We start from the raw sequence: 25,787 nt of genomic DNA, 5'->3' as shown, positions 1-25,787 counted from the left end.
CACCCCAGTAGAGGCGGTCAGAAACCTAAGCGTTATGCTGGACTCAGACCTCTCTGGTAAGACCCAAGTTAACAAAGAAACGGGAGGATGCTTTGGCATTTTAAAAGTTCTCCGAAAGGTGTTGGATCTTCTGCCTACTGAAGCCAGGAAGACCATAGTCCATGCACTGGTGACACCCCATTTAGACTACGGGAATGCCCTCCTGATTGGGCTCAGTCAGAAGGGCCTACATCAACTACAATGCGTGCAGAATGCTGCCGCACGACTGGTGCTAGGATGCCCAAAAAGAACTTCTGCTAGAGCGGCCCTATCCGGACTCCACTGGCTTCCAGTTAGGGTGAGGATTACATTTAAGACCCTTTGTTATGCCCATCGCATTGCTCAGAACAAAGGTCATGAGTATTTAAAAAATCTCCTTACTATACATTGTCCGATTAGGAATTTAAGGTCATCTGGCACGATGCTTTTCAAACTCCCCCGCATCATTCGAGCTAAAATGGGAGGAAAATCCTTCAGGTACTTAGCCTCGAAACTCTGGAATGCACTCCCGCTCCAATTGCGGATGGAGCCTTCCGAACTGAGATTTAAGACAAAATTGAAAACCTATCTGTTCCCAAACATACAACCCTCTCTAAACCTCTATTACCACCGCTCCTCTGGAACTCTGTATTGTACTAGCAGTCAGCGCGGGGATACACAGTTTTGTGCAGCCAGGCGCTTTATAAATGTTTTATTATTATTATTTTAGTGTCGTGGGTGGTACTACTTTTCTCCCCCTTAACAACAACCCATCTTCAATGGATAATTCATCTCTTACTTCCCAGAAGGGTTTTATCTTCTCTGTTAAGATACTCTTAAAACCCCAACCCTTTTTTACCATTTCAACTACCTCACACAAAGTCTTGTCATTGTCTTGTTCAACATTCCACTCTTTGAGTGAAATTCCCTCTAGTTCTTCCTTTATGCTTGCAACACTCTCTTCATCATTATCATTACACATTTCACGTCCAGGCAATGGATTGCGACTTAAAAAGTCTGCCACAACATTCCTTACCCCAGGTACATATTCCACAGCATAATTGTATTCCAGCAATTTCATGGACAATCGCGCCAACCTAGGTGACGCATTGTACAATCCTTTAGTAGTGAATACTTTTGTCAAAGGTTTGTGGTCGCTACGAAGAATAACCCTGCCACCCCAGACAAACTGTCCAAAGTGTTCCAGCGCCCATATGCACTCCAATGCCTCCCGTTCTATGACCGAAAATGTTTCCTCACTCGGGGTCAAGGAGCGTGAGGCAAAGGCAATAGTACACTCCTTTCCATTAACCTCTCTCTGTGGTAGTACAGCTCCTAAACCTTTGCAGCTAGCGTCCGTAGTTATTACATTCTGAAGTCTGGGATCAAAACCTTGTAATGGAACAGTTGAACATAAATCTTTCTTCAGCTCTGCGAAAGTATTCTGACACTCATCACTCCAAATGTACTTGTTCCTTTCCTTTATCAGTTGCCTCAGTGGGTAGGTCTTGTGTGAAAAGTTCTTTATGAACTTCGCTTAAAATTCAATTAATCCTAGGAAGGACCTCAGTTCCTCTCTGTTTTTTGGTTCAGGTGCATCATTGATGGCTTCCAACAGTTCCTTTTTGGGACTTATACCTTCTCCCAATATTTCATGCCCCAGATAATTCACCTTGCGACATGCGAACTTGCATTTCTTGTGCTCCGCCGTCAAACCCTTTGCAGCTAGTGTTTCCAGAACTTGATGTACCTTATTGTCGTGTTCTTTACGAGTCTTTCCCATGATGAGGATATCGTCCTGGAACATTAGCCAGTCTGGATGGTCTGCAAAGATGTTCTGCATCAGTCTTTGAAACTTGGCAGCGCCTGATGCCTTGCCAAAAGGAACTCTGTTGAAGCGATAGCACCCAAAAGGCGTCACAAATGTGGTCAAATTCTTACTCTCCGTACCTGGTGATAGGCGGCCTTCAAATCTATTGTTGAGAACCACCTCACACCTTTTGTTCTGGCTAGCATTTCGTTGATTCTTGCCAACGGATACTGTTCTACTACTATGTTTCTGTTTAGGTCACGTAGGTCGATGCACAATCTTAAACTGCCATTTGCCCGTTTCGCTACGACTAAAGGTGCAACCCATTCAGATGCTTCCACCTGTTCAATAACACCCTCCATGAGCAGTTTGTCAAGTTGTTCCTTCACATCTTCCTTTACTGAAAATGGCAAGTTGCGTACTTTGTGCATCACAGGTACTGCATCCTTCTTTAGAACAATTTTGTGTGCATATCCTTTTAGTGCCCCTATTTTGCCATTGAAGACTCCTGGGAATTTTTCCAGTAAGACTTTACTGTAACTCTCATTGTCATCCACTATTAGAACTGGATCCGCCTTGGTGGGGTCAAGTTTTATTCCTAGATCCCCTTGGTCCATCCAGCCCAAAACAGACGGTCCTACTGCTGACACATAGAGTTTGCAAACCGCTTCTCTTCCCTTGAAGGCAGATTTCAATTTCCTAAATCCGCAGACTTCGATTGGGTCATTATTGAATGTCTTAATTTTGATGTCTGCTTTGTCTAGATGTTTACCTAAGTGCTCTTCAAACTTCTCTTTCCACACCTCATTGTTAACAATTGTATACGGAGATCCAGAGTCCGCTACGATGCTGATTTCAATTCCTCCAATTGTCATCTCACATACTGGGTTTCTGGTTCTTGTTCTCTTTTCGTTTACTACACTCTTCACGCATTCATCCTCGATACTAAGTGTAAACAGATCTTCTTCTTCGTCCTCAGTTGTCTCTCGACTGTCAGGTTCCTCACATTCTACCATTTTTATTTTGCTCGCACCCCGTCTGTAGCATACTTTTTGGAAGTGTCCAATAAGTCCGCAATTTGTGCACTTTGCACCATGTGCTGGGCATCTTCTATCATCTGCCATGTGATTTGTGCTCCCACATCTGAAACGGCGCCGTCTGTCACTGTTGTGTGCTCTTTCTCGCACTGGTTTGTAGCTGCTGAAAGTCTGGCCTGTCTTGTAGTTTTTCTTAACATCAGTCACTTTATTTACTGTTCCACCTGCTTGCTTTTCACTGTTTTCTGCAATTACTGCCTTGGCGCACCTTCCTGTTAGTTCCGCTTTCTTTGCGATGTCTATTATGTTCTGTAGGGGATATTCTCCCTTTGCCCACAAGTTGTCCTGGATGTTGCTGTTGGAACCCTGCATTACAATTTGGTCCCTTATTAATTCATCGTGCAAGTCCCCAAAACTGCAGTTTATTGCTACGTTTTTTAATGCCGCGACATAGTCATCAATTGACTCCTCTTTGCCTTGTATTCTATACATACTGTTGGTTTGTAGTAGGTGTTCAGGTCATCAATAGCATTCTCGAACACGTCCTTTTCTCCTTCTCCCCTAGTCTTTTTAATAATACTCTTGAACACGGGGAGGAGCCAAGCTGGCGACCGATATGGCCGCATAGACGCTCGGCTCCGTGAGCCTTCTCACCCCGCGCATACATCCTGGCAACTATCCTGAGCCGTAACGGCATATTTATGTAGGCGAAGGATAACTTTCACTGACCGTTTGCTCCTGAGGCTTTTACGTGCGGCAGACCCGTGGAAATGTCCCCGACTGTTTTGCGGCCTTCACGGAGCTGGGACCGGGGTGTCGAGTGAGGAGAGTTGCCGGCCGCGACTGAGACAACTGCGGCCTCTGGTGGAGGTGTGGAGTCGGCCGGAAGGCACCGGAGATCTGCTAGGCCAGGCGGAGGTTTTGTTTAGCCTTTTGGTGGCCCTTTGCTGGGAAGCCTGCCTTGACTTTCGGGGTCCTCGTGGTGACTCCTGTTGTGCCCCGGTGTGGGGCCTGGTCCCGAGGTGAAGTGGAGAAGGACAAGGCCGGATCAACTAAGATGGCGGATGGCACCCACTTACGCAGGCCACATCCTGGCAGAGAAGCTGCTGTGCGGGAGAGTCCTGGGGTAGGGTGACATGAGACAGAGCCCACGCCCAGAGATATACTGGCTGCGTTAACCCTGCATCCGACCCTGATCCGAGACGCCCGGGATTTGGGAAGAAGGATGGCCGCCATTGTTGTCCCACCGTTCCACACGGGCGTAGTTCGATCTCAAGGAAGCGCCGATATGCCCGCCTCTGCGTCAATGATGAGTGCTTCAGCTACGCATATGTTCGTGGTGACGCTGGAAGACCCGGTTAATGAGATCGCTCTGGACAGATCTGTTGTACATATGAGTGACTCGTTGGGGCACTTATCTATTCGGCGGCTGGGGAACCAACATCGATCTATGGTTTGGGCTGCCCCGGCGGCGTTTCAGCGCTTGCCGGATGGTCTGACTCTCTTTCCCTGGCTGGTGAGACTGTGTTCGGACTGGAGGACGTTTTCGGGGTCGATACTGACACTGACGGATCTCCGCCATACATATCCGGCTGAGTTTTGGTGGCTGAAGTCCCACGGAGTAACAACGCTGCCCGGTCCGCCCGGATCACTCGGACCCTCCTCGCTGCTCTGTATGCCGATTGATAAGTGGACGTGTGTTGGTACTACTGATAGGAAAGGCCAGGGGTGAGACCATCTGGGTCTAAGTGGAACTTATTGTTGGCTGACGGTGATTTGGGGGACACTCAGCGGGGATGTTATTGATTGTGTTATCGGTGATTCCTGTTTTCCATGGCTATTCTGATCTTGCTTTTAGGATGTTTACTGTGCGCGGTGGTGGGGGGGGGCGGGCGGCCAGATCGATGGCCCTTCCCCACATTTTTCCTCTTTTTCTTCTTTCTCTCTCTTCTATATTTCGGGTCTCTTATTAGGGCGACAGGCACGCTGCTGGGGGGGGGGGGGGATAGGCCGTAGCCTTCTGCAGGGGTGCTGGGTGGGGGGGTAGGGGGATGGGGTTTGTTAATTTGTCCTTTCTTTGTTTCTATGGCCCTTTGTCTTTCTTCCTTTTTTGGTGTCGTCGTTTTTCATGTTTCCTACAGTATGTTTCGTTTTGAGGGGTGGGGTGCAGTTTTGCTACGACACGTGTTTGTTTTTGCATTTATCCTGACTCGTATGCCTCACCCCCAATGCTTCAAACGTATTTGCACTATTTGCGGATTTCCTGCTTCATGCTTGCTATTGTAGGACCATGTATGACCGTATGGCATCGATTCTGAGTTTTTCTTTACTGTAAAATGAACCTTTTCAAATCCTGACTCTTGCACAGTACGCTTGAATACAATTTATATCCTGGACACTTCTTAGAACCCGATTTTCGGGCTGCTGTATTTTTCTGCATTGCTTTGCTATACTTACGACTTATTAGCGGCCGGCCGGGGTGGTTGTAGGCCCATACTTGTATTTACTTGAAGTGTAAATAAAGGCTCTCAAAAAAAAATAAAAAATACTCTTGAACACTTTAATTCCTCCTGCTCCCAGACGGTGTAGTAGTATTTTATACTTTTTCTCTGCTTTGAATTCATCATCATCCTCAAAGTTAGAGATGTAGTTTAAGAAATATTCTCTCCATTCCTCCCATTTTACTTCAGGTTCACCTTTTCCTGGGAGGAATGCTTGAGGTGGTGTCAAGTTCCATAAATACCCTGATGCCATGAGTTTTCTATTTATATATTCCTTAACACACACTGACTATGCCCCTGTATTTTCTTCCTTTTCTCAAAGTAAATTTCGTTTTATTCGTGCAGGTGGCAGTGTTGCACTGCTTTTTCCTATATTTGTAGTAAGATTGTTATACAAATCGCAATTTCAGCCGTGGTAATGCCTCTTCTATACTGTAAATTATTTTTATTATGTTTGTCGTGTTTCTTTTATTATTCTTACACCTTCGTTTCCTTCGCTGGTACTGAATCCCCCTTTCAATGCGTTTATTTACCACCTTTAAAATGGCTGCCTGCGCGTGACGTAGACGCGCTTTCCAGTCAGCTTGAGGCGCACTGCTGAGGAGACGCGCGCTCAGCTGTTACCTGACAGTTCTTTGACGTACTATCAACGGCAGATTGATGCAACCGGCAATCGTCTCTCCTCAGGCTCACAGAACATAAACAGAATATTTGCCTCAGTAATCTCCGTTCGTTAGCGTCACAAGTGCTTTCAACTTATTTTGAATATTGTTTTCTGCTCTGACTCACATTTGTTTTTTCTTAACTTTTATTCATTCCAGGTTATCCTTACTCGTTCTCACTGCTGTTTTACTTAAATACTTTGTATTTCTTCGTATATTTTTCTCAAGTTATCTTTCTTTTCCCCTGCTTTTCACTCACGTTTCTTTTTTTTCTTCAAGCCGTGGTGCGTGGGTTCTTGTGTTGGTGTCCTCATCGCCAACTTTATTAAGAATCCGCTGACAACCATTAATTGTATTAGGCTTCTTTATTAAGGTACACCAACACACGCGCTCCGGGGAGCGGAGCGGAGCGCTCGTCCTGCCAAGCCTGCCACCAGCTGTCATCTGTCAACATTCCAGAGACAGCTGGTGACATAGGCACAGGGCGTACGGTGTCCTGGAGGGGACACTTGTAATCACAACAGTACGACAGTCTCACTGGTTCCACTGTTCCATGGTAAGATGTTCCCACAGTCTTATTAGACAATATCCATAAGCTTTGCTTCAATAAACTAATCTGAAGGAATGTATGGGTAAAAACCCTCACCTGTTTCCTGTATTACAATGTCCCAAAAAGAGTAATTTGTAAATAAAACGAACACAAGCATTGAAAGCTCTTTCAGCTGTGCGCCGCGTCAGGATCTGACAATGCCTTCAAAATGTCCCCCACGTTTGTCATGCAGTGTGACCTGATGAAGTTCTGCTGCTGGTCCCTGCACATAGCTGGCAAGAAACGAAGAATCCAACTGGCGGCCCTCAGGTTTGAATGATGCACAGCCACAACATACCGCACTTCCTTACCCCGTCGGAGGAAATGGCACAAATGAGTCCTAATCCTTGCCTCTCGTAGTGGATGATGGTGCGTTGTCGGCAGTAGTACAACGTTTCGTCCATCTGTAATACGATACACTCCAAGGAAGTCGTCCTTTCAACATAGTGGTTCAATATAGACCAGCTTGTCACCAATCTCTTGTGTGTATCTTCCGTACACACAAGTAACGAATCAGACGGCAGGGTGGTGCAAGCAAGCTTCTACATTCAGCATGTTCCCTACATACAGGAAAAGGTCCTCTCAGCTCTTCTGCCACAGTAACTTGTAAGGGAGGTAAGGAGGGACTCTGTGCTCAGGGCTCGCACCCACAAATGAAGGGACACACTACAATAAAGGAGACCACACACTTAGGCTGCTGGTGTGGACCGGAAGCCTCGAGCGACCTCCGTCCTTTTATTTATAGCCTTCTGGCCACGCCTGGCCAGAAGGTGCTACAAAGTGTGTGGGTGCTTCCGGGTCCCAGCCGAGACCCGCGAAACACTAGAACGCCACATCCCTTCCCAATTTGGTATATATTTTTTTTCTGCCTCCCCTTTTGTCTCTTGAGTGGTCAACAAGCAAAGTCTGCCAGTCTCTGGCTCGGCCTGCGGTTCGGCCGGAGATTGTGAAAACATCGTCCCCTGGCTGCTGATGGCTCAGGTTCTCTCATCATCGGAGATGGCGGTGGGATGACAGAGCTGTCATCCATATTTGGGCCACTGGCATCTTCAGTCTGATCAGCAGCTGCAGTGGTTGACTCTTCGCTAATTGTCGGGGTTTCGGGCACGGATGGGATGCGTTTGAACCATGATGTATTTCTGGTTACCTCTTCCCCATTCTTTTGTACCGTCACAGCAGTGCCTTTCTTAGTTTTGATTGTCCATGGCTCGACTTCATATGGGGTACGGAATTTTCCTCCAGGCCTACGCGTTCGTATCAGCACGGCATCTCCTGGGACCAGCTCCCTTTCGCGTGCCCGCCTCCTCTTGCTCGCCCGCTCATTGGTCTTCCTCCTCCTCTTTTGAGCGGCTGCCGGCACATATGGTTCGGGCGTCCAATTTTCCGCCATTGGTAACAGGTCCCGCCGTGGACCTGCAAACATCAGTGACCACGGGGATTTTTGAGTGGTACTGTGTGGGGTGCTCCGATACTCCCGTAGGAAGTGCTGAAGAGCTATTTCTGGGTCTGTCCCTGCTACCACCGCTATCCTCAGTGTTTTATTGACAGTCCTCATAATCCTTTCTGCCTCACCATTGGCTTGAGGCCATTGGGGCGTAATACGATGGTGTTTCACCCCTAGACTTTGTAAGAATTCTTTGAATTCGCTTCCTTGAAATGGTGGCCCATTGTCTGTTTTAATCACCTGGGGAATCCCAAACATTGCAAAAGTCTTACTGAGGATCGGCTGCACATTCACGAAACTGGTGGACGAGGCAACTTCAACCACGGGGTATTTGGTGTAACTGTCTATCAGTACCACTGTCACTCTCCCATCAGGAAAACTGCCAAAGTCTAAACTTCCATTATGCAAACCCCCCCTTTTTGTACCAATCTCACACGCTATTGAGCACATTAATAGCATCACTACGGTTTCGTTTTAATTCACCATTACTCTAATAATGTTGACCCTGATTACTTTGTAATGTCAAAATTTAACAAAATCTATGAATTGTCATTTCTTGATGATCTATGATGCAAATGATGATCGTTCTTATTTTCAGAGCTCCTTGAGAAAGGGCATTCCGCCCGAAATGCATTGGAGCAGTATTGATTTGAATCATTGAAAACTTAAATGAATGTGATGAAAAGAATCTATATTCATGAAATTCAATATGGAACATAATTAAAACAAGTTTGTAAACCGAGAGGAGTCTATTCATACTTGACGAACCAGAGGGAGTGCCCACACGCTGGGATGTGCACACAATTTGTGTGCCCACACTATTAAAGTCTAAACTGACCCAGGTCCAGGGTGATGGAGAGGGTTCCTCTGTAATAATGGGTGCTGGGGTATCTGGCAAACTGGTTAGCTGGCATGCTCGGCAGTTCCTCACAACATTATCGACTTTCTCCTCCATGTTGGGAAACCACACCTTTTCCCTCATGCGGGCCTTCATCCTTCTCGTTCCCTGGTGTCCTTCATGGGCTAGCAAGGTTGCTTGGTCTTGTAGAGTGACGGGAATTACTACTCGTGATCCTCGAAGGATGAGTCCATTACTCGCTCTACTGAGTTCATTGTGTACTTTCCAGAATTGTGATAGATGCACACGGTCTGTTTCATTACAATCACTGACATTGCGTAAAAAGTTCTCCCAGGACCCAGCTTCTATCGCTGCCTTGACTCTTGTCACTACTGTGTCCATGGCATACTGGGCTACAATGTCATCGCCCGCTAACGCTTGGGGACACGACAGTTGGGAAATCATGTCTACGAACTCCTCAGTCTTCACTTCTTGATCCTGTACCATACTTGCTTCTGCGGGAGGATGTCGTGACAAGAAATCCGCCGGATTCTTTGCCCCAGGTCTGTAGACTAGTTCCATTTGATAGTGTTGGATCTGAATGGCCCATCTCTCAATGCGAGGCGGCGGGTGTGGCGCTGTCCCCTTAAACAACGGTATCAGCGGCTGATGATCGGTGACCATCCGGAATGGCTGGCCGGTGATGTATAGGTGAAAATGGTTGCAGGCCCATTTCACTGCTAAGGCCTCTCTCTCTATCTGTGAATACCTGGCCTCCGTTGCTGTAAGGGCCTTACTCGCAAATGCTAGGGGAACCCACACTCCTGGTTCCGATTCCTGCATTAGCAGTGCGCCTAGACCTACAGGGCTGGCATCTACGAGTATCTCCGTCTGTCTTGTCGTGTCAAAGTATGCCATCGTTGTACTGTCCAACAATGCCGCCTTCACTTTGTCGAACGCCTCCTCTTCTATCTTGGACCACCGCCAGGGGTTTTCCTTTTTTGTCAAGTTCCTCAGTGGTTCCGCTATGGTGGCCAGCTGCGGGATAAATCACACAATACTGCGCCACCCCCATAAAGCTTCTCACTTCTGACGCGGTCGTTGGGGCCGATGCACACTTTATGGCTGATGACTTCCGGGGGTCTACCTTTACTCCCTCTGAGTCAAAGACGTACCCAAAGAACTCTATGGACTGCTTGAAAAACTGGCATTTCTCTTTGTGTAGCGTGACTCCAAACTCAGCCAACCTCTGAAGCGTGGCCTTTAGCCTCCGATGGTGTTTTTCACTAGTCTTTGCGTGGATGAGTATGTCGTCACTGACGTTTAGTACTCCATTCAGCCCTGATAAGATCTCCTTAATTGCATTTTGAAAAATTTCCGCTGCTGAGGTTATGCCAAAGTTTAACCTCTTATACCTTCTCAGGCCCAAGTGCTTTGAAAACGTCATGATGTAGCGACTCTCTTCAGCCAGCTTTAGTTGGTGGTATCCCGCGTTTAGATCCAATTTGGAGAACCATTGTGCTCCGTTTAAGTCCGTTAATATATCATCTACTGTGGGCGTGAGATGCCTTTCCCTTTTGATCGCTTTATTGGGCATCCGCGTGTCAATGCATATACGTATTTTGCCTGGCTGTCGGGGCTTCTTGGCAATCACCATCGGAGAAACCCATGGTGTCGGTCCCGTAACTTTCTCTATCACTCCCTGCTCCTCCAGCTTCCTCAGCTCCAATTCGACTGCTGATCGGAGATGGAACGGAATTATCCGATGCCTTAATGCTATGGGTTGTATAGCTTTGTCGATCTGCAGTTTGACTGGTGGTCTTTTGATGGTTCCTGGCCCTTGGAACAGCGATGGAAACATTTGGAGAATTTCCTCTGTGTGCAACGCTTTGACTGCATTCGCAAAAGCAATTAGCTTGAGGTCTTCTGCGGTGTGACTTCCTACCAGCAAGTCGGCCTCTTTGTCAATCACATGAAAAGTGGTCGTCAGTTCTTGATCTTCGGCTCTAACTTGTACAGTCATTTTCCCTCGCAACGGTAGCGGTGTCTTACTACCGTATGTTAAGATACGAGCTTTCGACGGTACCAGCTGTGGTCTTGGTTTCAGCGCTTTGTAGTGCTGAATGCCCATCACATTGATCGTGGCTCCGGTATCTATAACTCCTGTTACTGTTGATCCGTCAATTTGAATCTGACACTTTGGTTGCGGTCTCCGCCTTCTCTTGAGTTCACTCACAAACGAGACGTAGTAGCATTCTTCTTCATCCTCGGTTGACAAATCATCTAACCGCTGTGGGTAGCGGGACTGTGTCCGGCTTCCTTTTGACGGGTGTGTATCATGCGTGTCATCTAGGGCAAGTTGTCTGACTGCTTTGGTTGGCATTCTCCGCCCTGCTGCGCTTTGTCCTCTGAAATTTCCTTTCGCCCCACTCCTGCAGACACTGACAAAATGGTTTGGTCCACCGCATTTGGTGCACGCCTTGCCACGTGCTGGGCAGCCATCTTGGTTGTGTTCCTCATATCCACAGAAACCGCATGGCGTGCGGCGCAGTGTCCTGGTCGGCCATCTTCCTCATCCTCCACGGCTACTGGTCCGCATTGCATCTACTCTTTCTGTCTTTACTGTGACCTCCGTGTTTGCTGTTGGGTTGATGGCCGCTTCCATCGCCGTGGCTCGCGCATCTGACAACTCGTGTGACCTGGCCAACATTAATATTTCATCCAGTGTAATTCGGGGCTGTCCTAACATTAGCGTCCGTAGATGTTTATTCCTGCACCCTTGAATCAACTGCGCCGTCACCTCTTTTGTTTGATCATCGTCGGGGCAGGTGCTTATTAGTTCCCTCAAACGGGCGTGGAAGGCATCCATCGTTTCTCCTTCCCTTTGTCGTGACTGCCTGAATTTGAAACGCTCATAATGTGGATTCAATTGTGGGTCAAAGTTTGCATTTAACGCTTGTACAGCAGCGTCATAGTCAGTCGCTATTCCAGTGTTCGGCAAGTGTATGAATAATTTGTATAGTTCATCACCCCCAAAATGTAGCAACAGGGACCTTTTTACCTCATTGTCCTTTTCTTTTGTTGCCGTGAAGTAATTGTTCAAACGGCTTAGCCATATGGCCCACCTTGGTGCTGCCGTCCCCGGGTCAATCAGAGCACTGAACGGCGGTATGGGGTTAATCTGTGAGTGTGGCGACTGTTGGACCACTGGTCCTACCGCTTGCACTGCTTGCTGTCCAGCTGGTCCGGCCACCTGTGCTGGGGCGGCCGCTCGCTGTGCTCCCCCTGTAGCTGCTGTGGTTGGAACAGTCGACATCGTTGGGGTTGCCCGGGCTGTCGGCTGCTAATACTGTTCCACCTTACACTGATCACTACCAGGGCTTGTTGAATGACGTGCTCCGCGGTCTGTCACACTTCTGCCTTGCTCACAATGTCTTTTATGCTCGGTCTTTTCTCCTGTCGGTTTTTTTTTTCACTTGGTTGCGTCAGTGCTTGATTGTGGGCACACTCGCCCCCACCGTCTACCCAGCAAACATCCACTAGCTGCACTCGATCACGGGGATCTTTCACACCCCTCTGCTCAATCACCGCTTCCCGCGCTGTGAGGGCCTCTCCTCGCGTCCTCGGCGTTGGGGCTGCCTCGCGCTCACTGCGAATGCGCGCACCAGGCAGCGCGGCGGTCGGCCCTTTCCTTTGCACGGCTCGCAGCGAGCCGTTTCTTCGTCCGTCCTGGGCCTCACTCTCGCTGGTCCCTCACGCAGCCATATCCACGCTGCTTTCCGGCATGTGTCACTGCGGGTCCCACTGCACCGGTCGGCCGACTCACCACCTCGGCGGCCCACGCAATGTCCGCAACGACACCGGCAAGGCGTCCTCACTCCCTTGTCGGGTTCCACGATGCTCTTCACCACCCTCGTCGCCAGTGTAAGGGAGGTAAGGGAGGACTCTGTGCTCAGGGCTCGCACACACAAATGAAGGGACACACTACAATAAAGGAGACCACACACTTAGACTGCTGGTGTGGACCGGAAGCCTCGAGCGACCTCCGTCCTTTTATTTATAGCCTTCTAGCCACGCCTGGCCAGAAGGTGCTACAAAGTGTGTGGGTGCTTCCGAGTCCCAGCCGAGACCTGAGAAACACTAGAACACCACATCACTGTCCTCCAACAGAAAGCAGGGCAGTGGAGCCCATCTATGTCGCATCTCTTCATTCCCTGTCCCGTTATGAGTATACAAACCATAACACCCTAGGTCTGTAAAGTAGTTCATGCTCTTACAACATGAGAAAGACACCAGAATTAAAATAATATATGTTCAAGTCGCCGACACTGATCTTGTTTCACATGATTGCTTTGTCTTTCCCAGATGTTGGGTCTGACCCCCACATGCACATAGAGGGATATCAGGACAGAGGCATAAAGATCACGTGCACATCAGAGAGATGGGATCTGGCACCTGAACTGCTGTGGCAGGATGATGGCGGGAAAAACCTATCAGCAGCCTCGGAGAAGATCAACCCAGATGAAAATGGACTGTTGAAGGTCGAATCCTCCTTCATCGTGAGCTCAAACAAGAAGGTATCCTGCCTGCTCCGAGCCCACAACGGAAGCCAGGACAAGGAGGCCACGCTTTACATAGCTGGTAAGTGTATGCCACAAATGCATAGGTCATGAACAAGGAGGTGCCAACTCGCAAAGCTTTTTCTAGGAGCACTTGTGTATTATTCCTGTCTTAAATGTAAATTGTACATGATTCACAGTATTTTCTGAGCATTCTGCCTTATGAATATCTAAGAGTAAGACATGAGTAACAGAATTGTGGATCCCACTGTTTAAAAGTAGTGAGGCTACAGTAAGACCCAACTACTCATAGAAAATGCTTTTTGAATTAAGCTCGGTTATTCAGGAGTTACTTTCATCTAAGGCAGGAGTAAGACACAACAAAACTTTGGGAATCAGGTCCAGATTGTCTGTGCTAGATTTGCAAAAATATACCTTATGGCCGGGATGCCCGCCACCCCCTCCCAACACACATCCCCAAGGATGGGAAGTCGGACAATAGTTGAACTTTTGGAAGACGGGAGGGAGTCACCCTCCCGGCCGTATTTATTAAAATATGAAACAAAATTTAAAACATTAAATAAAAGTTTCATCATTATGCATTATGTACAATTTGACATTTATTACATTTCGATGCAGTCATGTACTTTTGGCTAACATCCTGAAAATGCATACACTCTAATTCAAATTGTACATCCTAGCATTAAGGGCCAACGGCAAGGTCTTAACCGGTGTCAGATCCCTACTACCAAACTCCCGCCCTCACCGTGTGAGCGGCGCATGCGCAGAGGGCTCTACCCTCATTGCCAACTGTAACTTCCCTTGTCGTGGTGGGGGCCCCCTTTCTACTCGACGCCATCTTAAGGGTCGTCCGAGTTCCCGTATGAGGTCTCTGTAGGAAGGACAGCGTGGACTCTCCCCCCCCCAACCCCACACTCTCTATCCGCCGTCGCGGATATCCGGCCCCCGGGAAATTAGTCAGGAGGGGCATTTAACCGCCTCCCCCCTGGGAGGGGCCCATGGCCATCTCCCCCTAGGCGCCCCATCCTTAGTGGGTGCCGCCTCCCCGTGGAAGGGGCCAATGGCCGTCTTCCCCCAGGCGCTCCCATCCATTGTGGGTGGCGCCCCACTCTAGGGACCTTTAAATTCCTGCTCACCGATCATGACCTTACCGCCCGACAAATAAATACGACAGTTGTTTACCTACTAAAAAGAAAAAATTCCACATCATCTTACTGTTATTACTGATCATTCCTGCAAGAAGAAATTTCTCCAATGCAAACCATATTTACATTTCTCAATATTCCTTTATTCACTCTACCAAGGAAAAGGAAAGGCCTCTACTTTCATCACTCAGAAAACTGTATTTTCTCCAAACATTTGCTATCAGGGGCTGGTGGGTGGGTCAAAATTGCTGCTTGTTCCGTCGAGGGCTCACGAGCAACGAGTGGGTGCAGCCTTCCGATCCGAGGAACAAGAGGACGATCTTCTGGATTCCCGCTCCTTTATCCTTCTGCGGGAGGGCGTGTACCCGTCCCCGATACACCTACTGGGCGTGGTCTTCCTTCGAGGTGTCTAGGACAACCCCTCTCGGGCGGGGGAAGGCGTGCCCCGGCTACGCCGCTTTGGGCATACCAGCCGGGCCACGCCCACCCCGCCCAAAATTGGCTTCCCGGGAGGTTCGGGCCCCCATCCATACGTTCGGGGGGACCGAGCGGTCGCCCCTTTCCATATGGCCGGGATGCCCGCCACCCCCTCCCAACACACATCCCCAAGGATGGGAAGTCGGACAATAGTTGAACTTTTGGAAGACGGGAGGGAGTCACCCTCCCGGCCGTATTTATTAAAATATGAAACAAAATTTAAAACATTAAATAAAAGTTTCATCATTATGCATTATGTACAATTTGACATTTATTACATTTCGATGCAGTCATGTACTTTTGGCTAACATCCTGAAAATGCATACACTCTAATTCAAATTGTACATCCTAGCATTAAGGGCCAACGGCAAGGTCTTAACCGGTGTCAGATCCCTACTACCAAACTCCCGCCCTCACCGTGTGAGCGGCGCATGCGCAGAGGGCTCTACCCTCATTGCCAACTGTAACTTCCCTTGTCGTGGTGGGGGCCCCCTTTCTACTCGACGCCATCTTAAGGGTCGTCCGAGTTCCCGTATGAGGTCTCTGTAGGAAGGACAGCGTGGACTCTCCCCCCCAACCCCACACTCTCTATCCGCCGTCGCGGATATCCGGCCCCCGGGAAATTAGTCAGGAGGGGCATTTAACCGCCTCCCCCCCTGGGAGGGGCCCATGGCCATCTCCCCCTAGGCGCCCCATCCTTAGTGGGTGCCGCCTCCCCGTGGAAGGGGCCAATGGCCGTCTTCCCCCGGGCGCTCCCATCCATTGTGGGTGGCGCCCCACTCTAGGGACCTTTAAATTCCTGCTCACCGATCATGACCTTACCGCCACAGGCCGGATAGTTGACCGACTATCCGGTCCCCCCAACTCCTCCTATAGGTCATGCTTCCTCAAACTTCTCAGCCATGCAACAAAATCTCCTATTAGTAAATCATTCCCCTCCCTGGACAGGTGAACCCCATCGTTCAGATACATATGATCACCCCAGATACACCCATGAGGAATGACATGCAACTGTGCAGAACGGAACAGTCTATTAATCTTATTGTTGACCCGTTTAACTGAATGGTTCAGAGCTGACACCGAAAGCCCCCCCTGCCACTTCCTTCTAGGAATCATGTGGGACCAGGCAATCGTGCACCCCGGGACTCTTTTAGCCAACCAGCTAATAGCCGACAAGATTCGTTCTAGCAACACTCGTCTACCCAGTGTCACCAAATCGTTGCCACCCAGGTGTACTATGACTATAGATGGCGGTGACCTATGCCGCCCTAAAAGTCCCTCGAAAAATGACTCAAATTTGTCAAAAACGAGCCCACCTTTCCCATGGAAAGCCACTCTGAACCCGTATTCCCCAGGTGCGTAAATCGCATCACCTTCCATGAATACGTCACCGGCGCGCCTCACGTATGAGTGGCCCACGACCCATACCATCCTCTCCCCAGTCGGTGATCTCTGACCGCTGGTCTCCTGATGTAGGGTCGACCTCCAATTCCGCCCTGCATGGCAGGCCCGCGAAACTGCAAAGTAAACAAAAGACAGAAAACGTGAGTGCATGTCAATTGATCACTTACAACATGTGCAATCGCACATACCTCTTGAAGCAATTCGAGGACCAACGGCCCAATTGTTTCACTTCCTCGGCACTCTGACCCCTGGCTGTAGCCTCTGTAGCAGCCCCTATCCTAAAGGAGTGGGTCCCAAAATCGCACGGGTCCATGCCCGCGTCAGCGATTGCCAGTGCCAGCACCCTCTGAAACTGAAATCTCGTCAGTGGGGTGCCATCCTTGTGTCTGAGCAAGCTCCCCCCCAAGCGGCCGCTCTTAGCGCCAAATAGTCTTCCACACACTTCAACGGGCAGACGGGGGACCCACGCTTGCGCTGTACGACCACACTATCTCCCATAGCCCCCTGGTCGGTCTTGGACCTGGCTATCATGATTACCATCGAATCACCCCTTATCTGGATGTGATCCCTGCACAAACCTCCCTCCAACTCTCTCTTGTTCCTTGCGACAAGCTCGCTCACCCTCATGGCCCCATGAAATGCCAATGTGAACGCTGCCCGGAACAGAACTGCTTCGTAATGGGAGGAACACGTCTCGTCCAGCTTTGCCAAAAGCAGAGACAGTCTGTCTAAGCCAATCGGGTGCCTCGTATCTCTTTTGCAACCCTCAAGGCGCTGCCAGCCGCGAAGGGCTTTCTTCACCAAAAAAGAACCTGTAGGATCTTTTATGCCATGTACCTGGGCCATGAAGGAAATGGCCGCCCTATGCCTACCGGCCGTTGCCACTGATCGGCCCTCCCTGTGTAGTGCAACCAGGTACCCCAGGAAGGATTCCTCCTGACCCCAATGCAGACTCCCTACAGGACCCAAATATGTGCAATAGGAACGAAACGCTCCTTCGTATGCTTTCCTTGTCCTGGGGGCTAGACTCGCTGCCACGAGGTCTTGTAATCCGAGGCACCGATTAGCCACATTGCTTCTGGGAATGGTGCTGCCTCTAGGTCTGCTGTGGGCAGATAACCCCTGAATGCCTGCATATGTGAACGAGAGAGTGCATCAGCCGCATGATTCAGTACACCTGGCACATGTTTCGCCCTGAACAGTACACTCAATCTCATGCACAGCAGCACAATCTCTTTCAACAATCTCAAAATCATTTTGCAGCGTGCTGCCTGTTGGTTAATGCAATCTACGACAGTCATATTGTCAGACCAAAACACCACTGAGCGACCCCTGAAGTCGTCAGCCCATGTCATCAGAGCAACCCAGATGGGGAATAACTCCAGGAACCCAATGTTACCTGTGAGGCCGTTGGAGTGCCACCATGTTGGCCATGTCTGTGCCGACCACCGATCACCTAAGATGGCGCCAAAACCCACGCTCCCTGCCGAGTCGGTCCATAGACCTAATTCCTCCGAAGACTCTGGCGGGGAGCTCCAGACGACTCGACCGTTGAAGTCCGCCAGAAATGCCAACCAAATACGCATATCCTGGCGAACCTCTCCAGACAGTCTCGTACGGTGGTGAGCCTCTTTGAGACCACCCATAGCCTGCGCGATAGAGCGCGAAAACGGGCGGGCCATAGGAATCACTCTTAAGGCAAAATTAAGCTGACCCACTGTTTGTTGTAACTGGTGCAGGGTCACTTTCTTCACACCCAGGCATTGCATCAAGGAAGCCCGGAACTTGGTCACTTTGTCTACTGGTAGTCGGAAACACCCCTCCACAGAATCGAGCTCAATACCCAGAAACTCCAGTGAAGTAGATGGTCCGACCGTCTTACCTGGTGCCAATGGGACACCGAATTCATTCATGAGGATGCAGAAATCATACAGCGCCTGTGCGCAATTCATATCACCGGCTGCCCCCAAAAAACAGAAAATCATCCAGATAATGCATAACATGTCTATGCCCTGTGGCCTCTGTAAATGCCCATTCCAAAAAACAGCTAAACATCTCAAAATATGCACATGAAATGGAACAACCCATGGGCATGCATTTATCCATGTAATAATTACCCTGAAATGCAAAGCCTAGCAGGCGCTGATCCTGCGGGTGCACCGGAAGCAACCGGAATGCTGATTCGATATCACATTTCGCCATCAGCGCCCCAGGGCCTAGGTGGTTCAATATGGCCACGGCATCGTCGAACGATGCGTATCGTACCGAACAAACTTCTGGGTCTATGGCATCATTCACCGAGGAACCCCTGGGAGCAGAAAGGTTATGTATGAGTCTAAACTCCCCCGGATCTTTCTTCGGGACAACCCCTAACGGGGAACATATGAAATCGGCCACCGGCGGGCAGGAAAAGAGGCCAGCCACTCGTCCGAAACTGACTTCTTTTGCTATTTTCTTTTCTGCCACGCTTGGGTTGTGCCGTACCGATAACTGGTTTCTACAAAAGGAATTCCCCCGAACTTCCCCCACCGGGATGTGGAAGCCATGTAAGAATCCCTTCCTTAACACCCCAGCGGACACATGATCAGGGTATTTGTTTAACCACGGAATCATAACCATGAGATCAACGGGTGTTGGCAATCGGTTACAAAGGTCCACCTCACTCCTGCTTAGGTCCTCCTTTTCCACCCGTCCCGCCATTTTTTGATCTACATGCACTTTCCGGGTGTGAGGAATTCCCACAGCCGGCACACACATGCTTAAACTTGCATGTCCCCTGCGGTCTGTTACAATTGCCTCGATTGAAGCCCCAACAGACCCCTCCTTGTCCGCCCTTCCCGCCAATTCTAGGCTTATAGCCCCCACCTGTTCCTGCTCGAAAGGGCACCCCGGGCTTTTGGCGGACAACTCCGGACCCGCTCCCGCCTGGCGAGGACGTACCTGTCGCCCCTGGCAGGAGTTGCTTGTGCCATGACACCGAGTCCAAACAATCCCAAGACAGAGAAGCATCATATTCCTTTGCTTTACGGAACTTCATGTCATAGCCTTTCCATTCTTCCCCCTCATACATTGAATAAAAATCCATAATGCGATTCTGATAGCAAACCAACTCAGTCATAACATCAGGTTTACGTTCCCCCATAACTGCGGTAAATATAGAGAAGGCCTTAACCCAGTTCGTCACCGTCTCTTCCACCCTGAACTCGGCCATCTTGGCGCGCCATACACTAGGGTGCCACAAATCTTTCTGCGTTTTAGCATACTCCATCTCACGATGGTCCGTTAACAAAGAAAACATGTTGACATACTTGTCTCCCCATATCAACTCTTTCGTGGCCAAGGGAACGTGCTGTGCAACCTTTTCCCGCCTTGAGGGTATCGAGCCCTCCCCCACCATTGGCAATGCGAGCTTACCCGGGTCGGCTATTGTTGCCGCCGCCTTCTCTTGACCAGCTGCTGGTACTCCTGGCGCCACCTGTGGGGGAACAAGAGGAACACTCGCCTTCGCGACATCTCTCGATTGCCGCAACTGCTTCATTAACACTCTGGCCTCTTCGGCCGGATCTCCCGGGGTCGCCGTGCCCCCCACCTTTGTTTTAAGCCATGCGGTCAACTGTGCGGCCAATTCTGGGGGCATATCATCATCCTCGGTCGAGGTGATCACCACTGGGATAAGCTGGCCTAAAACTGGTTCCTGAACCGGGTTACCAGCCGGTACTAGGGGGACGATGGTCGGCACCTCCGGTGCCGGGACCCCCCCCCCCCGAGACTGCCCTTTCTTTGACCCGCTTCCCTCTTAACCCGGGAACCACTCCCGGCAAGGCCGGGCCTATTACCTTTTTCGGCTGACCTGGGTCGTTCATTGCAGCCAATTGTTTCTTTACCTCCGCCAAACCTCTACCGAGCGATTGGACTTGACCGAGCTTTCGGTCCATACAAGCCATCCGGTTCGACAACAGGCGTAACACCTTCTCCATCTCGGAACCCTTTCCTGCTTGCTTGCTAGGCATGGTTTCGAGTCCTCCGCCTTTAGTCGATCCACGAGGTCCTGAAATCCGTGTCGAACTGAAAGAGAAAAAACAGGATTACCACGTTCAAAATTGCTGCTTGTTCCGTCGAGGGCTCACGAGCAACGAGTGGGTGCAGCCTTCCGATCCGAGGAACAAGAGGACGATCTTCTGGATTCCCGCTCCTTTATCCTTCTGCGGGAGGGCGTGTACCCGTCCCCGATACACCTACTGGGCGTGGTCTTCCTTCGAGGTGTCTAGGACAACCCCTCTCGGGCGGGGGAAGGCGCGCCCCGGCTACGCCGCTTTGGGCATACCAGCCGGGCCACGCCCACCCCGCCCAAAATTGGCTTCCCGGGAGGTTCGGGCCCCCATCCATACGTTCGGGGGGACCGAGCGGTCGCCCCTTTCCATTCTTAGCAAGTTGATTCAGTGCCATCACTATCAGACAGTTCTGAGGTGATGATTAAGCACACAGGGTTTTATCATAATGTGAAAGTGTTTCTGCACATATTGCACATCAAAATGTCACAGTGTGTAATTTACGCTGCTGTCACGAGGGCTTGCACAGATCAACCACATTTAATTTACCCTTGAGTTGCTGAAATATCCCTCTGGGATAATATGCCTGCTGTAAAATCTGTGTTTAAGTTGCAGGTGCCAGGCTCTGGATACAGCAGCACTGACTCTGCTGCTCACCTTCTTGATGTTGATAAAACAAGCCTCCTTGAATTAGCTGGTCGTCAGACCTAGGGTGGATGGAATGCAGTAGCAGCGCTGTTAGGTAGGAGATGAGAGTAAATCGGGAGTAGTTAGAGAGGTACGTGGAAGTGAATCGATGCAGAGCTGACATGGATAAATATGCCGATGTGAGCGAGTTGTGATGAGGTGGTCGGTAATCTGTTCACTGACCGACAAACTATTAGTAAAAATGTTAAATAATAGGATAAAAGTCGAAGCTGAATTAGGACAGGAAATGTGTAAGTTGAGCTGGTCCAAGCGTGGAGAAGTTAGAGTCACCAGGTTCAAAATTATAATATTCGAAGCATAATGAGTACACTTTGGGAATCTACGATGTGAATAGGTGAGGGACAGTCAGGGAACTGTGAAATATGTATTAAATGCCAAGGTGATGCTTGATGGTCAAAGGAACAAGAAAAGTCCAGCTTCAGTGTAAGTGTTAGTGCGAAACTGGTTTGTATCTTGGAAGGTCTGTGATGCAGCATATTTGTAGTTGTAGCAGAGTGTGTATTAGTGATTGGAATGGAGTATCTTGAATAGTGGAAGCTGTGAGACAGGGAACCCACTAGTCTTTTGTTTGGGCCCTGGACTACATCTACTAGCTCCCCCTTTGCCTAGAGGCGCGAGGACCATCCTGCTGCACTTGAAGATGCTTCAGGAAGCCCCAGGCATATGAAACTCTAATATTCTGTTTAGGCCCTGGACACACCTTCCAGCTTCCCTTCTGCCTTGAAGGGCAGGGACCATTATGATGCACTTAAGAGCACTTCAGTGAGCCTGTAGAACGGGACTCACCTGGGTGAAGAGCCCATCTGCACCTGTCAGAGGCTGGAGAAGGCTGGGTTGAGCCCCCCTCTTGACCTGATCTGGTTTGGCTTTTAAGATCTTCGCCAGAATTCTGTCAAGGTAGGCCAGTACGTTATGTATATTTTTGCATTTTTCCATATTGGCAAAAAGAAAGATAATTTGGTTAAAGCAGACGAACTTTCTGCAGCGCCTACTACCTTCTCAATCACTAATTACTTGACAGCGGTTATAGGAGCCATCAACGCTGAAATCGGCCTAGTTGAGGAAAGAATCAGCCCAGTGCAGTGGCTCTCCAAGAATGCACCCATTTCATCTGCACCAACAGAGGCTGCTGTACCCAGTATGGTGGTGGGCCCAGAGGATTGAAGAGATAGTACTCAGATAGATTATAGAGGGGTAGAAATGCTGAGCGGTGCCAGAGGTGTTTTAGCTACTATAAGCAACCCCTTTGTTGGTCCCAATGATCAAAAACCTGCCCCTAATAAAATGGCATTCAAGGACTTCCTAGAATGGTATTGATAAATCCAACACTATGCTATTGTTGATTTCATCCTACAATTTACAAGCAAAAAGTTGTAAGACTTTCTTGTATGTAAGACACATTTCAGCCTTCCAGTAATCTGTCCTGATTGGTCAGTTAAGTGGATTAGCCAGGCTGCTTTGATGAGGTGATCAGAAGCCCCTGGTGTTAAAGAGCCATTCTGGGAGGATACTGTTCTGCCACATAGGAATACCAGAGCAAGGGGGAGGCGTTGTAAACAATGTTTTTCAAAATGAGGAGGGGACAGGCAAAAGAAGCCAAATCCACCTACATCCCTACCCTTTGAACCCAGCCAGATGGCAGGTTTAAGGAAGGAAGGTGCAGATGCCAAGGAAGGGAGACTAGAGATGAGCCATCATGGAGGTTGGTTTAGCTATCTCTTGCCTCTCTGCTAAGAGTTCAGGCATATTGAATTTTGGAAGAAGAGTGCTTTATGGGAGACCATTGTGAAACACTTTGGAGGAAATAGTCATGCTCTGGGGTGTTGCCCGGCACCTCATTGGACAGGAGTGCCCTCCTGCTTGACCCAGAGAACACTGAATAGGTATTTGGGGAGGGCAGTGCCACACAGCTCTGCTGCTTGAAACTGAGAGAAGAAGGATTGCCTAGCTGAAAACTTGATTTGCACCATCAGGCTGAGCATTCTGACTGACTGCGCCTGCTGCATTACCTTGAACTACAGCCCTTTGGATGTACCATGCTCCAAGAGGAACAAAGAGTGGGCTTCCTGCATCAACTCCACCAAGAGTCCCCTTCCTGGAGTGTATCCAGTGGACTTGTAATGGTGTTGGCTAAGTGCATTTTGGGAATTGTGGTCCCAACCTTTCAAGAGCTATCTTGGAGATTCCAGACCTTTGTATTGTGCTTTGGACACTTTGTACCCTAAAGAAGAACTTCAGGAGAAAGTTCCAGAAGTGTGGGAACGTTTGGTGAACAGAGGGTGACCAAACTCCTACAGAAAGGCAATCCGGCAAACCCTCACTGAAACCAGCTTGCTGGAGGAGGCTGCAAAACGTCTGGTGAGAAATTCTCCAGAAAAGTTTCTAAGTGTGAAGGCAAAATCTTGACCGGGGCCTCCTGCTTAGTGCATCTGACCAGGACTCCATTGCGGTCGGCCTCAATCTTTGACTTTGTCCCAGTCAGAGGGGACCGAATGTCCAGAAGTGGCACTATTGGTTTCTAAGCACTAGAAAGTGTTTAATTTAAAAAAATTCATATCTCTGGTTCCCTACAGTGGATTTATTTTGTTTTGGTGTAATTTTAAACATAACAATGTTTCCTATTTTTATTAATTGGTGTTATTTTTTTAATTAGTGTTGTGGCTTAATTATTTACTGAATTGGTATTTTTAAATGCTTTACATACCTGTCTCTGAAGTAAAGCCGGCCTACTCGCAGCCAAGCTACCAAGGATTAAGCATGGGAATAATTTTCTGAGAACCATTTTGGAGCCCTGGACTGTTAGTGACCCTATTGCCAGTGGCAGATGCATATTTGTCACTGTTAATAACCCACTGTCCAACAGTAAGCATGCACACCTTTTGCATGTCACACCTATACCTTCTGGCAGTCAAGTACCCCCGTTCAAATATTAGTTTATGTTATCAGTTTTACACCTGCTCACTAAGCTAAAACAACAAAAATTATTCATAATCACATAGACGAAACATATCACATTTACCAGTGCTTGTTAAAGTTTGAAGCATTGCTTCATCAATATGGTCACACCAATCGTCTGTTCGCATATAAATTGAACAGGCAGACCATTACCTTGGCGTTAAGGATACTTGCCGATGTGACGGAGTATCTTTACCGCCAAGATGTAAATCTGGCACAGAGTCTTTTTATTCTTCATGTCTGCTAGCATACCATCTCTTTCATATGAAAGAGCAAGACACAAAGAATTTAAGTGATTTGTTTGAAGTGTGATAGTTTGACCACATGTTATTAGGAATAAAATAGCCTTTGCCATATGTTAAAAGGATAGTGCAAGTAACCTTGGAGTTCCATGATCTTACTAAAGAACTCCGCCTGTAGCCTTGTTCCTCTAGATCATAGGTCTTCAAACTGTGGGGCGCGCTCCCGTGGGGGGGTGCAGCATCCCCTCAGAGGGGGCACGCACTCCACCCTACCACTTCACCTATCATTGTTGCTTCCAGACGCGCAACGCCTATTAAGGCTGAAAGGGCTTCAGCCCCCGCCGTCGTGTGTCTCAGCCGGGCTGCTGCTGCTGCAGCTGGAGCTGCTGGGGGCTCGTCTGGGCAGTGTCTGGAGTCATCTCCGGCACGCCCGAGTTTTTCACAGGTCTTTAAAGACCATGTGCATATTTACATACAATTGTAAACTGGTTACAGAGGCAGTTTGTTTTCTGGTTCCAGTACCCCCTGGGCCCCCACTCTGCCTATTCCTTACGTTTGACGGCAAGGCGGACTTCGGATGCAGAGCCATTGTGCGTATTAGTTTTTACAAGGAAACAGCAAATGCGAGTCTTGGAAATCCACTGCTCTCCTTATTTAATACTGACGTCGGATCAGATATATTTATTCACAGGGGCGGCGGAGGTGTCAGAATTCTATGTGGGTGCTTACTGCTGGGGTATTTTTTTTTTTTTAATGAACCTCAAGTTAATGGAGCCTGGGGCACATTTGCTGTTACTCCTGCCTCAACAGCCTAGCTGGCTATTACCTTCGTGTGCCTCTCCTACCCTAAAACCTCTTTCATAGGGTAGGACAGAAATTAGATACACGTATTTCATGTACACTATGCACCATATGTCTCCGGAACAGATCAATGCATGTGCCCATATTTTAGGAGCCCCTTATGGGCTACTTAAGGTGTGAAGAAAAGCGCTTCAACGCCTCAGTAGTAAGCGCTATATAAATGCACTACAATACAATCAAAATATTCTAAAGCTGCTAGATTCATTACAGCTGTCAAAAATGTTTTGTGCACCGAGTCGCCAACTGTGGTGGACAAACAAATCTTTGCTGCCCTCTTGCAGGAGTCCAAGGGGGCAGAGCTCTGCACCATCAACCCTGCATGACACCTGGACGATGTTGGGGGAACAACTTGAGGCAGCTGGGAATCCAGCATATTAGTTTGTCCATAGAGGTCAGCGTTAAATAAAAACACAGAACTGACCATGCTTATATTTTAGCTTCAGTGACTACCCAAATGCCTAAAGCAA

General features: G+C 48.9%; 1 protein-coding gene across 1 annotated transcript in view; it reads left to right on the top strand.

The window, feature by feature from the left end:
- LOC144756186 (butyrophilin subfamily 1 member A1-like) overlaps positions 1–25,787 on the top strand; it is a 207,145-nt gene that overhangs the window by 82,382 nt on the left and 98,976 nt on the right. The window contains exon 3 of the mRNA XM_078645785.1: positions 13,265–13,540. Coding sequence (XP_078501911.1) covers positions 13,265–13,540 — 276 coding nt within the window. The remainder of the gene's footprint in view (positions 1–13,264; positions 13,541–25,787) is intronic.

The sequence above is a fragment of the Lissotriton helveticus genome, chromosome 5_1 (assembly GCF_964261635.1).
Source record: "Lissotriton helveticus chromosome 5_1, aLisHel1.1, whole genome shotgun sequence".
NCBI lineage: Eukaryota > Metazoa > Chordata > Amphibia > Caudata > Salamandridae > Lissotriton > Lissotriton helveticus.
This window is presented reverse-complemented; position numbering and strand designations above follow the sequence as displayed.